At 31.1% G+C, this 14,990-nt stretch overlaps 1 protein-coding gene and 1 pseudogene across 1 annotated transcript; one reads left to right on the top strand and one right to left on the bottom strand.

Moving 5' to 3' along the window:
* Positions 1-1,343: 1,343 nt before the first annotated feature.
* On the bottom strand, positions 1,344-8,862 carry LOC120217983 (annotated as a pseudogene).
* A 4,113-nt stretch (positions 8,863-12,975) lies between these two features.
* LOC120217912 (ras-related protein RHN1-like) lies at positions 12,976-14,966 on the top strand. The gene is made up of 7 exons (XM_039214934.1): positions 12,976-13,072; positions 13,702-13,779; positions 13,861-14,028; positions 14,127-14,175; positions 14,273-14,346; positions 14,517-14,610; positions 14,792-14,966. Exons 1-7 carry the CDS (start codon positions 13,034-13,036, stop codon positions 14,938-14,940), a joined length of 651 nt encoding a protein of 216 aa, XP_039070865.1. The 5' UTR covers positions 12,976-13,033; the 3' UTR covers positions 14,941-14,966.
* The last annotated feature ends 24 nt before the right edge of the window (positions 14,967-14,990 follow it).

Below are 14,990 nucleotides of genomic sequence, written 5' to 3' on the forward strand. Positions count from 1 at the left end.
AAAAATTTAAAATTATCATACATATTATAAACATGCAATGAATCTTTATTTAAAATTATCATACAATTATCAAAATTATCATACAATTATCAAAATTATCATACAATTATCAAGAGGAGGACACTTATTTTTATATTAAGTATATTATTTTTTGTTAATATGAGAACAAAATAAAATGATATTTATTCAGAATCTTTTTCAAGAATCTTTCTTAACATTAAACAACATGTACTCCAAGTGCAATGATAGTGATAATGTTGAAGTTGTAAATTAATCATTGATTAGGGATGTCAACGGGTTCGGGCAGGGTATTGGTCCCCGTTCCCGTTTAAAAAATACGTACCCGTCTCCGCTTAAAAAATCGTGGGGATTTAAACGAGGATCACCATCGGGTAATCGGGGAAAACCGCTGAGAAACGAGTACCTCGTTTAGTATAAACGGTTATTTAAACGGATATCGGGCCGGGTATCGGGTCGGATATATATATATATATATATATTTAAATTAAATATATAAATATTATATATTTTTAATTTAATTTAAATATATAATTATATATAATTAATTTAATTTAATTTAAATTTAAATTTAAATTTATTAATATTATATATATAATAATTAGTTTTAATATTATCGGGCCAGGTATCGGGCCGGATAATCGGGTAATCAGGGCGGAGATTATCAAACCCGTCCCCGTTTAACATAAACGGTTTTTTTTCCCTGTCCCGTCCCCGTTTAGCATAAACGGTTTTTTCTCGTACCCGTTTAATTCGGTTTTCGGTTTTCTCCGTCGAGTTCGGGTTTTTTTGCCGTCCCTATCCTTGATCCACATGCAGCCTCTAGTTCCCATCCTCTGGTGAAAGCTATTTTCTTTATGTACAATCGTGCTTGGGTCGCGGAGTTCATCTGTAAATGCAATATAATGGTCGATACCCTAGCGACAATGTCTACACCTGATCACTATCAAATTTCCCTGCTTATTTCTATGTCTCCTAATGTCCTCTCGCTTGTTGAAGGGATATATCGGGACCTTCTTATTAGGGCTATATCGGACCTTCTTATTGTAGACTCGTTCGTTATCAACTCTGGGGCTGGATTTCGCTTTCAAATTTTTTTAATAAAGACAACATAATTGTTCTAGATCTTTAAAGAGAATAATATTTTTTAGTATTAAGGTCATTTAATGAATTGAATTGATGTGCAAGAATGATTGAATCAACGCATTGGTCTGGTAATGATAACGAAGCATGGAGAAAATATGGGCTAAAGAAAATAATCAATAAAGGCAATAACTGAGCCTGAGCTGGGCCTTCATCATTATATTATTAATTATAACTATCATTCATCTCTTCGATATGCCATTTGCTATAATAAATAAAATGCCTATGAATAACTCAAGAGAAGAAACTATCACGTAAGAGGCTGATGTGTATCCGTCGCGATGCGCCTTTTGCCATCTCCAAGCAACCTGTAAACTTTCCTGGAGATTGATAAACCGAGCTGTCCAATTCAGCTCCCACCTTATTTTGTTGGGATCACTAAACACTTCTGCATAGTCTCCAGGTCGGCGGGGCAGATAGTCGACTTTGATCTTCACCCCAGTGGCTTTCTTATATGCCTCCACAAACTCCATATATCTACCTCTTCCGGTGCTAACATTGTAGATTCCCACTTTATGAGGCTTTGAGTTTTGAAGAGCTTTCACATGAGCATCAACCAGGTCAGTAACGTCGATATAATCAGGAATGCAAGTCTCGTCGTGTGTTTTATAGTCCATTCCCTTGACCTACACGAAAATCACAATAACCATAAAAAAAGTTCACCAAAATCAAATTGAAACCATAAAGGCAAAACTATGGACATCTTGGGTGACAGGTGTGATAATATTATAAAAGTTACAAGAACAAAACAAACATGCAAAAAGCACATACAAGTATAGTTGTAGTAAATAATACACGAATTATTTTATCATATACACAATCTTTTTCACTTGAGAAAATGCATCATTGTTAAACATGGGGAATGACAGATAATCATAGTTCAGTCCAAATCTTTCAAATCTTCAATGAGCTCTAAGATCTGCCTAAAATATTAGGTAGATGCTTGCAAAGGTGATGTCAGCATAAAGAAAATTAAATTAGATACACAAAGCATCTAGTTATGCAAAATCATCATCTATAGCAAACTTGTTTCAAGGAAAAGATGAAAATTATGCATTATATATGATCATAGAACTTTTTCTAGCAGCTGTCAAACTTTAGAATCACTTGTATATACTTTTGATTCTAATGAACTTTATTGACACTCACACACAGAAAATCAATGATTTGATTGAACATATTTGCACTTCAGTAGACTTCTTTGCACTTCCCATCGTTAGGAAGAGAATACATTCACAAAATTATCCAATTTCACATCAGCAATATGCACAGGCCTTCAAGAAATTAAAGGTTGCCACTGCTGCTAGTCTCCAAGTTTTAAAAACTAAAATCAGAACTTTGAATTGGATCTACACCTATTGTGGATATGTGGTGTTCACAATCTTCCTAAAATATGTAAGTGTTCTCTACATTGTCTGTGTAACACCCCCAACCCGTATCCGACCCGAATACGAGTTCGAAGTGTCACATTGACTTTTCAAACATTTATTCGTATGAAATAATGAGTAATTTAAAAACTTTTATAACATTTAACTTATTCAAAACGTTTACAAAATATATCAGAGTTCATACAATTTATATCTTCAGACTACATGCCAACTACACTCTATATACAGTACATATATTTTTTGATCTGACATTTGGTAAGGAGAACTGACCTGTCTTGCTCCGCATTACTCTTTACTCTTCTCGAAACCTACGTGTGAAACAATCACACGCTAAGTCGTTGACTTAGTGAGGCAATAAATAAACATATAACAATAAATTCATGAATGTGCATTCATACCATTGAATTATGACATTTCAATATGCATGTATCTATTGCATGATAACAATATATAATCATGTCATACACACATGCAACATACCTTCTTGTATTACTTTCACTTTCATTTGTCTTTCAATTGCATTACCCATGTATATTATTATCTTTATCAACATCAATATAATTCAGGCAACACATGTCATATCACCAAAAGTATATACCTCACATATATTGCATTTGTTATTGTCTCTTTATTCGCCCATGATACCTACATGTAAATCACTTACACGCTAAGTCATAGACTTAGTGAGACATATAACACGTATAATAAAACCACAAACTATTTCATATAATATAATGCATACATAAACATATACCATCATTATCATTAAGAAACACACATAACATCATATGGTTCATGTAACACATTTCAAACCACTTACCTTTGATAACCATTTATAAACCCATCGTATACATATCACATTCAATATGTTTGTTTGATCTCTTTATTAGCCCATGTACACTATTGAGAACTTAAGGTATGTGAGTACATTGAGGTTGTGCACTAATGTTGTCACCACAGCTCGTATCAATTCCCTCATGGGGCACCGAACCTTAGTTCAGTATTCGTCCCGAATGACCAGTCCATAGATCCCGAAGAATCTAGGTAAACAGTCCATATGTCCCGAAGAACATAGGTAAACAGTCCATATGTCCCGAAGAACATAGGTAAACAGTCCATATGTCCCGAAGAACATAGGTAAACCGTCCATATATCCCGAAGAACATAGGTAAACAGTCCATATGTCCCGAAGAACATAGGTAAACCCTCGACCCTTGGCATGCCAACTATACCTATAGCTCTCTTACCACATAACATGGCATTAACATTCATAACAGTTCAATTTACTTATTCATATCCTTTCTCTTATGAACATATATCTTTTCTTTTCAGTCACGTACCAAATGTACGTGTAATCATTGATCTTATAATCACATGTTCATTCTCTTCGGTCACATACCATGTGTATCTGTAAACATATATCTAGTATCATATAACACGCATCACAAATGCATGTATTCACATAAATCATTTCTTATAGCTTTATTCATATCACATATTCATATAAACTCATATCTTATTTCACATATACTTTCCATATAACTTATATATCATAATCACACAAATCATAACATTGATCACCAATCAAATAACATTTTAGGAGTTACTTCTTACCATAGTAACTCCATCACTGGCTCATCGAAAGCCAAATGTTTATTCAATAATATAAGTACAAATAAAATTGCACTAACCTTAGCTTTGCTTTGATTCGATTCTAATCCTTCAGTTGATTCAGAACGGGATCACATTCTATATCTACATAATCATACATAGATCTATATCAGTATCATAACTAATACTCTAATGTTCACTCTTTAGACCAAGAGAAAAGTCAATTTCATTTTAATGAAGGTATGCATCGATGCACTACTGATGCATCGATGCATAAAATGTATTCGATGTTGTATTATTGCTGAGATGCATCGATGCACTCCTTATGCATCGATGCACCGATTGCATTCGATGTTTCACTATTAATGGGATGCATCGATGCACTACTTATGCATCGATGCACGAATTGCATTCGATGTCTTTATTTTAAAAGAGTGCATCGATGCATACCAATGCATCGGTGCACATTCAAACAAATTTCTGGGTTTTAACCTTGATGCATCGATGCATGAATGTGCATCGATGCACTCTGCCCAGAATCTCTTTCTGAACCCGAAAATCCATTTATTTGGATTAAATCCTTCATGTTTAATCCCCTCTTTCACTCTTAACTCTAGTACACATCCTTAAACCAATTTATACTTATTTATTTCATCTTTAACCTTCAATCCTTCAAATCCTATCCTTTATATGAAATTCAAGAATTACATCAATAATCCAACATGTTTGAATTCCACTTTTAACACTTCATATATCTTAACTAGATTGATGACAAGTCAAATTTAACTTTCAATTCTAGTTATGAACTCTATTCCAAGATTTCATTTAAGAACTTCAAATCTTAAATCTCTCCTAACTCCATCATCCTTTGATGTTAAGATGACTTAAGCTTTCCTTAAGCTTAGTTATCATCTAATAATCAAACCCAATATTAAAACTTAACAAATAATTAACTAAGTAGAATACTCACCTTGAGCTTGGAGATACGGGAGGAGAGGAAGAAGAAGAAGAAAAGAGAGTTTCTGGAGAATCTCTCATCTCTTATCCCATATATATCATTATCTTATCCTTTCCAAGTCAAATGACCACTTTGCCCTTAAAATCCTTTAATAATTACAAAAAACTTTTAGGATTTATTTTCAGATAAATCATTGAACTAATCATTCTTCTACTTTAATCACCAAATTTCTGAAACTTTACCATTTAGTCACTAACCCATAGTTTGGGAGTTACAGTCTGTACATGACTAGTTGTTTACATCTTGACCACAGGTGTAGCTGAAATACGTAGAAATCATTAAATAATCATAGTGAAGGGATAAAGGAATAACACACCTTGAGACCAGGATAATACCACGAGCTGCATCAAAACAAGCACCTGAAATTCGTCCATGCTCACGCAACTCAGGTTTGGGAGCCTTACCTAATCTTCCTTCAGTATCTGACCCGATCACATTGAAGTATCTAAAATTCAAAAATATATATATGAATCATAACCTCAGCAAATTCATTTTAATGTTCAAGTTTTTAATAACAATAATAATAAATTAATAGGAGAGCATATTGTTAGACTATCAGCAATTGTGGTCAGAGCTCTACACATTGAATATGATAGTAGAAGCCCTTCAAGGTCTTCAAAGTTCATCAATCCTAAATTATTCTGAACTAAGCTACCTTTTATGGTTTCCTTATAATCTAGAACTACAAAATGACTGTGTTTAAAACAGGACTATGTAGACCTTCATGTATGTCTTATATATGCAGCAGTTGGCTGGCAGAACAATGAAACTTATCAACTCCCTCCCTCCAATGAGAAAGTATAATGATCTAAAATACTTAGTTTTGGTTTAAGACATGGAAGACTTCTGGGATGTTATGTAACATCCCAAAAGTCGGGTCAATGACCAAAATAGAATTTTGGTATTTTAGTGACCAATCTCAGAAAAGATTAAAAGTTTAGGGATTTAAATGAAAAGTATTGATGTTGGATTTAATAATAAAGTTTGAAAATAATAAGGTATTATGGTCATTTTTCAAGAAAGATTTTATTTCCCTTTATAAAGGTAATAAGCACGTGGGAATGAGATAATTTCTCCAGAGCATTCTTTCAGTCTTCTTCTTCATCCTCTCCACCGTGAAGCCTGATATAAGGTAAGTGGTCTTCAGTTGGTTAATTCTTTCGTTTTAAAGCTTGTTATGATTCTTGGGATATTAAGAAAGATTAAGAAAAGCTTTAGGTGGCTTAAAACTCAAGATTAACAAGTTATGAGAAATTAAGAAAAATGAGTTTTAAGTGAATTTTGAAATAGGAGTTAATAGATTTTGAAGTTGAATTTGACTTGTCAAGTGTTGAATTAAGAGATGTGAAGTGATAGAATGAGTTTTAAAACATGTTGAAAATTTGGTATGATTCTTGAAGTTAATAAAGAGGAGGATATTAAGGTTAAAGACAAGATAAATGAATAAAAATGAATCTAGCATGTATATGTAAGTTAGGTTTATAAAGAGGATGAACCATGAAGTTTTGAAGATGAAAGAGTGAATTATCGGCCTAAGAGTAATTTCTGGGCAAGGTGTATCGGTACACATTCAAAGTGTACGATGCACTCTTTAAAAAGAAACATCGAAGCCATGAATGTATCGATGCACTATGAGTGTGTATCGATGCACTATGAGTGTGCACCGATGCACCAAGACAAATTTGAAGGTGCATCGATGCAGTAAGGGGTGCATCGATACAGTAAGGGGTGCATTGATGCTCAATATTTCGAAGCTATTTTGTGTACCGATGCACCTATAGTGCATCGTACAACCCTGAAGGAAAAAGTGAATATTAGTTTATTAAGTTCGTTAAGTTGTTAGTATCAGATTACAAGGTGTAGGTCTGATAATTACCTTAAAATGATAATCTGTAGATTCAGAGCCTAAACAAGTTTCAGAATCATTGACAAGTAAGATCATCAAGGGGAAAAATAAGAGATTGGAATTGACTAGTGAGGCCAGGTGAGTGCATAATAATGACATGTATTGTTTAATGGAAATAGGACTTGCGATGAGTCTATTTCCTATAATAATGCATGAAGTCATGAATAAGATTATGTGGTTTTTATTATTATATGTTGTTTTATGTGATTATATATTTTACATTAATTGTATGTATGCATAACTAAAGATATTGATATGCTATAGATTTGTGTAAAACACTAAAATGTAATAATGGAAAACATGAAATAAATTACAGATAGAGACATAGGAATGAAATGAACGAGTGAGCATAAGATAATCAAGTATAAGTCATATTATATGGTATAATGTGATTACACGAGAAAGGTTAGAAGACTCTATGAGGATAGTATAATTCGAGGGTATATGCATAAATAAGGATACATAAGTTATATAGGGAAGATTTATATAGTTAAAGGAAACTATGGTTTATGAATTATAAAGTGAAGAGCTACAAAGCTTTATGAAAGAGTATATGTATGAAGTAAGGGAAATTGAACTAATTAAATAGATTAATTAGTATATAGATGAATTATGTAGTAAAGGGGAAATGGGATAAGATAAGTAGAAATTATTATAGGATAGCATGAGACTATTTGAACATGTATTATAAACTTTATAAATGATGGCTTAGGTTAAATCATTATATGATATAAATATAGGGTATTATTAAGACTATTAAAGAGATAATGAGAAATTTATTACATACACTTTTATGTTTTGTGTTAGGAAATATTACCAGAATTATATGATGATATGGGTATTTCTTGTGAAACAATATGTATGTATATGATATATATATATATATATATATATATATATATATATATATTATGTTTGCATGCATTTTATGGTTTATCATGATTACATGAAATGTGCATAATAGGAATTAGTTATGATTGCTATAGTCAGTTTGTTTATGCCTCACTAAGCCATAGACTTAGCGTGTGATTGTTTCACACGTAGGTTACAGAAGCGAGAAGAGAAGCGAAGAAGAGCAATACATGTTATCTCCCTTACAAAATTTCAGATCAGAAAATAGATGATTTAAATGTGTTGGTTATTTTGAATATAGTTGGCATGTACTAATTGATTGAGTTAACTATGCTCTGATCGATTTTGGTTATTGTGGTCAATTTATGTAAATAACCGCTTTTACTTTAATGAAAGTTTTAAATTTTCTTTGAATTTTGTCAAGAGTCAAGTTGAAAAGTCAATGTGACACCTCAGATCGTATTCGGGTCGGGTACGGGTCTGAGGGTGTTACATGCTAAGTTGATAAAATTATGCATATTCAGAAAAGAAAACATGGAGGAATCTCAAAGCTTCTAAAAGTAAACTAAAAATAAAACCTTAGGATCATTACTGCCATGTCTGAATTTTTAGAAAAATCCAGGATGATATCTTCTGCCACCTCTTAGCTTTTCCATATGGACTGATTGGAACCTGAGTTGGTTCCAAAATGAAGGTCAGTTTCCTTGTAATACAACTCTATATTAATCCATAAATTGATGAAGGTTTATCCTTTAATATTTGACCTCAAACAAAAATTTAAAAAGTTATCAGCGTAAAACCAAGTTTGCAACGTGCCTGTGGGGTTTCTTCAGTGATTGGCATCTTTTCAGGCTCCCCATATGTGGCACATGTACTAAATATATCAAAGTCCTAACACCATGCGCAACCATTGACTCTAGGACCACCAAGGTGTTTGAAGTAATGTTGTGATAATACCTACAAATCATGGGAATATATAGCATAAAGAACATAAACACAACTAATGCACAAGAGGACATAATCTAGGCGCACGTTTCAAATTTAAAAGACAGACATCTTTTCAAAACAAAGTGAAAGACCAACAGCAGTTGTAAATGTAGGGTAAACTACACGTTTAGTACCTCAACGATTAGTTTTGTTTTGGTCACCTAATTATTTTTTATTTGAAAATCATATCAAATATTACATTTTGGTCACCGACCATTAAAAATTAATATAACTATTGACGTGTAATTTTTAGAAAAAAATTCAATGATAACATGCCATTACTTTATGATAACGTGTCAGCATCATTGTTAAATTTTAACGGTTGGTAACTAAAATGAAACATATGAATGGTCGGGTGACCATTCATATGTTTCATTAAAAATATGAATTATCATATCTCAGTCAGTGTGTTAACATCTAGCTCAGACAGACGTTAATTTTTTAATTCAAATGATGATTTAGAACATATAAATAGTCGAGTGACCATTTTTTAACTTTTAATAGTCAATGGACTCAACAAAACAACGCAACATTATAGTTGATGGATCATTTTGTAACTTTAATAGTCAAGAAACTCAACAAAACAATATCTCATAATAAGAATATTACTTTACCCAATCTTATAATCACAAGCTAAAAAATAAACATATATTAACTTCTACAATTACTTTAATAAATTAAGTGTTTAGATAATTTAATTATAATTTTTATATTTAGAGTGTGAGTTTAATTGAAAAAGATGATATAAAAATCATAAAATATTATAATTTCATTAAAAATTTTAAAATTATAAAAAATATTATAAATTTATATAAATGTTCAATTTTATTTATTTAAAAAGGTTTAATTGATTTTATCCATGTAGTAAAGCTAAATCATTAATTTTATCCTCAAATTCGTTTAGTTGTATCAATTTCTCCAGTTGACTTGTAATATTAATGTGGTAGTCAACAATACTAATATAGCGGTCCATGATATTGACATAACAGTCCACATGTGAATGATGATATGGAAGAAGAGCTTAATTGATTTCTTTTAGTTGAGTTCAAGGATATCACCGATTTTAATTGAAAGTTTGTTGAGTTATTTAATCTTTAAGAAAATTTAAGAATTATTAGAAATTAAAATTATTAAAACATAAAAAATATTATAACATTAAAAAATTACTAAAAAATATACATTTTAAAAAAAAATTTAAAAATAAATAAAAGAATAAAAAATTAGAACCTATAAAATTTTAAGTTATTAAAAAATAAAAATTTAAAAATATATTCTTTGAATTTATCACTGGTATTTTGTCTTTATTAATCGAATAATTCAGATCAGGTTTTGCAAACGCTCATTATCAGACAATCCTCCCAACCCAATTTGCTTCATTCGCAAATGCTATGGTTCAAATCTCTTACTTACTTAAGGGATATATTACTTCATCCCACTAGTCCAGCTCAATGGTGAATCTAAAAAAATTCTATTGGTTGGGCCAAAATATAAACATAATAAAAATTTCATCTAAAATAATTCATATATATTTTAATTTGAAAATATAATAACAATTATATATATATATATATATATATTAAATCTAGAAAAAATATTAATCGTACCAATATAGTTTTTTAATATAATTCAAACATTTTTTTATTTAGGGTAAATTGACTATTGGATCTCCCGTCCATTACTTAATTTATGTTTTGGCTTCTCAATTATTTTTTTTTCAAAATAAGCTTACGATTTGGTTCTATTTTGATCACCTATCATTAAAAAATAACAATGACATTAACATGATAATTTTTTAATTATTTTTCAATTCTGACGTGACATTATCTTATGATGACACATTAATATCATTGCTAATTTTTTAAAGACGAGTGACCAAAATATAATTAAAACGTAATATTAAGTGTGATTTATAATAAATAATAGATGAATGACTAAAACGAAAACTAAATAATAAATGAGTAACTAAATAAAAAAATAACCCTTTTTGGGCATGGAGTGTGCCATGGCCTAGGCCTAGACACACCACTGGTTTAACTGGTTGGTTGTTGGTAAAATTTAAAAATAAAGTACTAAAATTTATGTATACTTTCAGCGGAAAAGATTTTGAAGGCCTCTAGTTAATCTGAATCTATTACTAATTTTTAACATAATTTCAGTTGAAACAACCTTGCATTAAAGTAATTTAAATATATATATATATAATTATTAAATAAAAATATTTAAATTAAATTATGTAATTATTAAAAATTAATTTTTTAGAAAAAATATTAAAATAATTGAACACTTTCATCGAAAAAGTTTTCGACTGTCTCTCGTCAATTTGGGCCTATTATTACTCTTTGAACTTATTTTGTGTGGAATCAAACTTATATTAGAGTAAAAATGACATTTAAGGTTAGTTCATATACTTTAAAAATGATAGGATAAAGTTTGCACCAAAGTAGTATTCATATAATAATCGATACCAATTGATTTGAATTTTCCCATAATAAAATAAGATTAATGAGGTTTAAAATAATATTATTAAACACTAATTTGGTATTAAAAAAATTCACGGAAAATTTGGGTTTTATAATTATCTTAAAACAAGATTGATTTCATTGAAAATATGTTCAAGGAATAGTATTAGACTCAGACTAACGAGGCACATAATACTTTTTCGATGAAAAGGTTCAAGATTCTTTAATTGTTTACAAATATTTTCAATTTTTGTTTTTTAATAACTACATAATTAAAATTTAAATGATTTTATTTAATAATTTTTTATATATATTTTTAAATATTATAAGGTACACTGAAAGTATTTATCTCAAATCTATATTTACGTTCAAATGAAGTAGGAAAACTATGTCTTTAATTCAACATTGCTATTGGTAAATATTAATTTTGGTGAAATATTAACAAATTCTTAACTTAGTTGAGTGGTTAAGTAGTTTAATACATTTGTAAAATGTCCAAGATTTTGAATCTTAATTTCATTAAAAATAATTTATTTTATTATACTAATAATATAAGATAAATATAGGTTTCGGTATAAATAACATTATATCATATTAGTCCATTAGCTAAGCATCTAAGGGGGGTAAGGTTTGATTCTTGTTGTTCTCACTTTGTAAATGTTCATTGATTTTATTTGGTCAAATAAACGTCAGATGATCAAAACAGAAACAAAATGTAACGTCAGCTATAATTTTGAGGAAAAAAATAGTTGAGGGCCAAAACATAAACGCTAGAATAGCTAGATGATTAAACAAATAGTTTACCCTAAATTTTATATAATGCAACTAAATTTTATATAATGCAAATTATCACATTATTAAAATTTAGGGTAAAATACACAAATGGTCCCTTGACTATAGGGCAATGGTTTATTGAATTCATCGACTATTATAAGTTACAAAATGATTCTCCAGCTATAGGGTGTTGCTTTGTTGAGTCCCTCGACTATTAAAAGTTACAAAATGGTCATCCGACTATTTATATATTTCAAATTCGTCATTTTCTATTAGAAAATTGACGGTCGTATGAGCTGGAGATTAACCTGTTGATTGAAATATTATAAAATATGATCGCATAACCGTTTGAATTGTATAGTTGTTTGAAATTCTGGGGTAAGATTTTATCATATCCCAGTCAACAGGTTAATTTCCAGCTCAGACTTACATCAATTTTTTAATGGAAAATGACGAGTTTGGAATATATGAATAAGCGGGTGACCATTTTGTAACTTTTAATAGTCGAGGGACTCAACAAAGTAACGTCATAGTTGGAGGACCATTTTTTAACTTTTAATAGTCAGATGACTTATAAAAGCAACACCATATAATCGGGGAACCATTTGTGTACTTTACCCTAAAATTGATATGAACATAAAATAACTTTAACGCAAATATGTCATAACACAATATACAGTAGAGAAACACAAATCATCAACCATATCTTAAAGGATCAAAACTACCTGTCAAAGTTGGTGCATTAGGATCAAACCTACCATTCTCATTCAACTCAATGCTTGCTTGCTTGCTTTCCCCCCCCCCCCTTTTCTATGCTCTAAAACTTTCTTTCTCTACTTTTCTCAGGAAAAAAGTGCAATTCCATCTTCATTGGACAATGGCAAGGCCTGGTAACAAGATCATTCAACCCAAGCTGGTGGGTATGTCTTACCCTTACTTTTTATTTTCATTCCTTCTTTTTATTAAGCAAAGAGATATTTCATTCAAGCTGGTAGATTCGAACCCACACAAAATGAAATAACACGAGCATCTTTGACTACCGGATCAATTAATGGATCTCATTTTCATTCCCTCTTTGGTCTCTGATATATCAAACTAAACTCTGGTGTTTCTGTCTGTATTGAACATATAACTGAACTTGATATGAATCATGCTTTGAACAACTTTAAAATGCAAATTGATTTTAAAAATATGTATATTGAATTTACTTATGTAAGAATCGTATTTGTATCACTTAAATTCAAATTAAAAAAAGTCTCATAAAGTAGATATTAGCATCTAATGATGTTTGATGGATAAGATGTTTTCTTTAAGGTTGTAAATGTTATAAGAATGGTGGTAGATTTGTTCAAAAATCGAATCATTCATCCAATTTGATGGACACGATCTGATTAAAATGGAGATTGTACTAGTTAGAAGCAGGCCATTGAAGACAATCTTTACATTCTCACTGCAACAAGATTAAAATGGAAAGAAATGAATTACTCCATTATTGCATATTAATTGAGAATGTTGGCGAGGTATGAGGAGATTATAAAATTGCAGGTGCTTCTAGGAGACATGGGAACCGGCAAAACCAGCTTGGTATTAAGATTTGTAAAAGGCCAGTTTTTGGATCACCAGGTCTACTTCTTTATTATGTCTTCTTCTCTTTCACCAGAGTACGAGTAACATTGGGTTGATGGAAATCTGTTTACATGGTAGGAACCAACAATTGGAGCAGCCTTTTTCACTCAGGTTTTATCATTAAGTGAAGCGACTGTAAAGTTTGACATTTGGGATACAGCAGGACAAGAAAGATACCACAGCTTAGCTCCCATGTATTATCGAGGTGCCACAGCAGCCGTCATCGTTTACGACATCTCGAGCTTGGTAAAATCTTCTCATCCATGTAAATGCGATCTTAATGATGATTGGAAATCTTTTCAATTACATGCATCTTTCTCTGTGTTCCTGTTTTCTTTCTGCAGGATACCTTTGCAAGAGCAAAGAAATGGGTTCAAGAACTGAAAAAACAAGGTCAGAACTGTCATATATTTAGAAGATTATTATACAAGCTGGAATGGTTTTTTTAGCTATAAATCAGAAGCTGATTATTCTATATCTGATCTTTAAGGAAATCCAAATTTAGTGATGGCTCTGGTGGGAAACAAGTCGGACTTGGACTCAAAGAGGGAGGTTCAAGTTCAGGTATTTGCAGAGCACTTCCCTGAGCCTTTTACATACAAAAAGAACTGCCAACTGTTTCTGTGTGCTTTAACAATGTGAAAAACCGAAGCAAGCCGACTAGACCGTTCAACCGGGAATGGCCGTCGAATATATCTTTAGGCTTGACATTTCTTTATCTGGAGCATTCGCAGGATGCAGAAGAATTTGCACAAGAGAATGGGATGTTTTTCATGGAAACATCTGCAAAAACTGCACATAATGTCAATGAGCTCTTTTATGAAATAGGTATTTAGTTCTTTCACCTTAATCCTTACTAATCCTTCTCATTGGCTTTCATCTTTGGATATTTGCGAAAATCACACCCAATCAACAAAACAAAAGCAAAATAAGGCATAATTCATTATCATTTTACATATTAACCCTTTCCATACATGCAAACTTCGATTATTTGCTCTCAAATATGCAGCAAAGAAGTTGGCCGGAGCTTGTTCTTCCAAGTCATCAGGGGTAAATCTAAACAATGAAACACAGGAAAGGAGAGGAAAGCTATTTTTGTTGCATAGGCTGAAAGTGAAACGACATCGAGATTTCCGATCTTTACTTCCAGATAACTGATTCTGAGTTACTTCAATAACTAAATAAATTTCGGTAAATGACAAATAGTA

This window comes from Hibiscus syriacus, unplaced genomic scaffold (genome assembly GCF_006381635.1).
Source record: "Hibiscus syriacus cultivar Baekdansim isolate YM2019G1 unplaced genomic scaffold, ASM638163v2 tig00110194_pilon, whole genome shotgun sequence".
Lineage (NCBI taxonomy): Eukaryota > Viridiplantae > Streptophyta > Magnoliopsida > Malvales > Malvaceae > Hibiscus > Hibiscus syriacus.

What these genes read in the sequence shown, in the direction of transcription:
- LOC120217912 (XM_039214934.1), top strand. Translation starts at nt 13,034, where the DNA reads ATGGCAAGGCCTGGTAACAAGATCATTCAACCCAAGCTG. An exon ending in AGATCATTCAACCCAAGCTG is followed by an intron (nt 13,073 to 13,701) that starts GTGGGTATGTCT and finishes ATAAAATTGCAG; the next exon opens with GTGCTTCTAGGAGACATGGG. An exon ending in TTTACGACATCTCGAGCTTG is followed by an intron (nt 14,029 to 14,126) that starts GTAAAATCTTCT and finishes TTCTTTCTGCAG; the next exon opens with GATACCTTTGCAAGAGCAAA.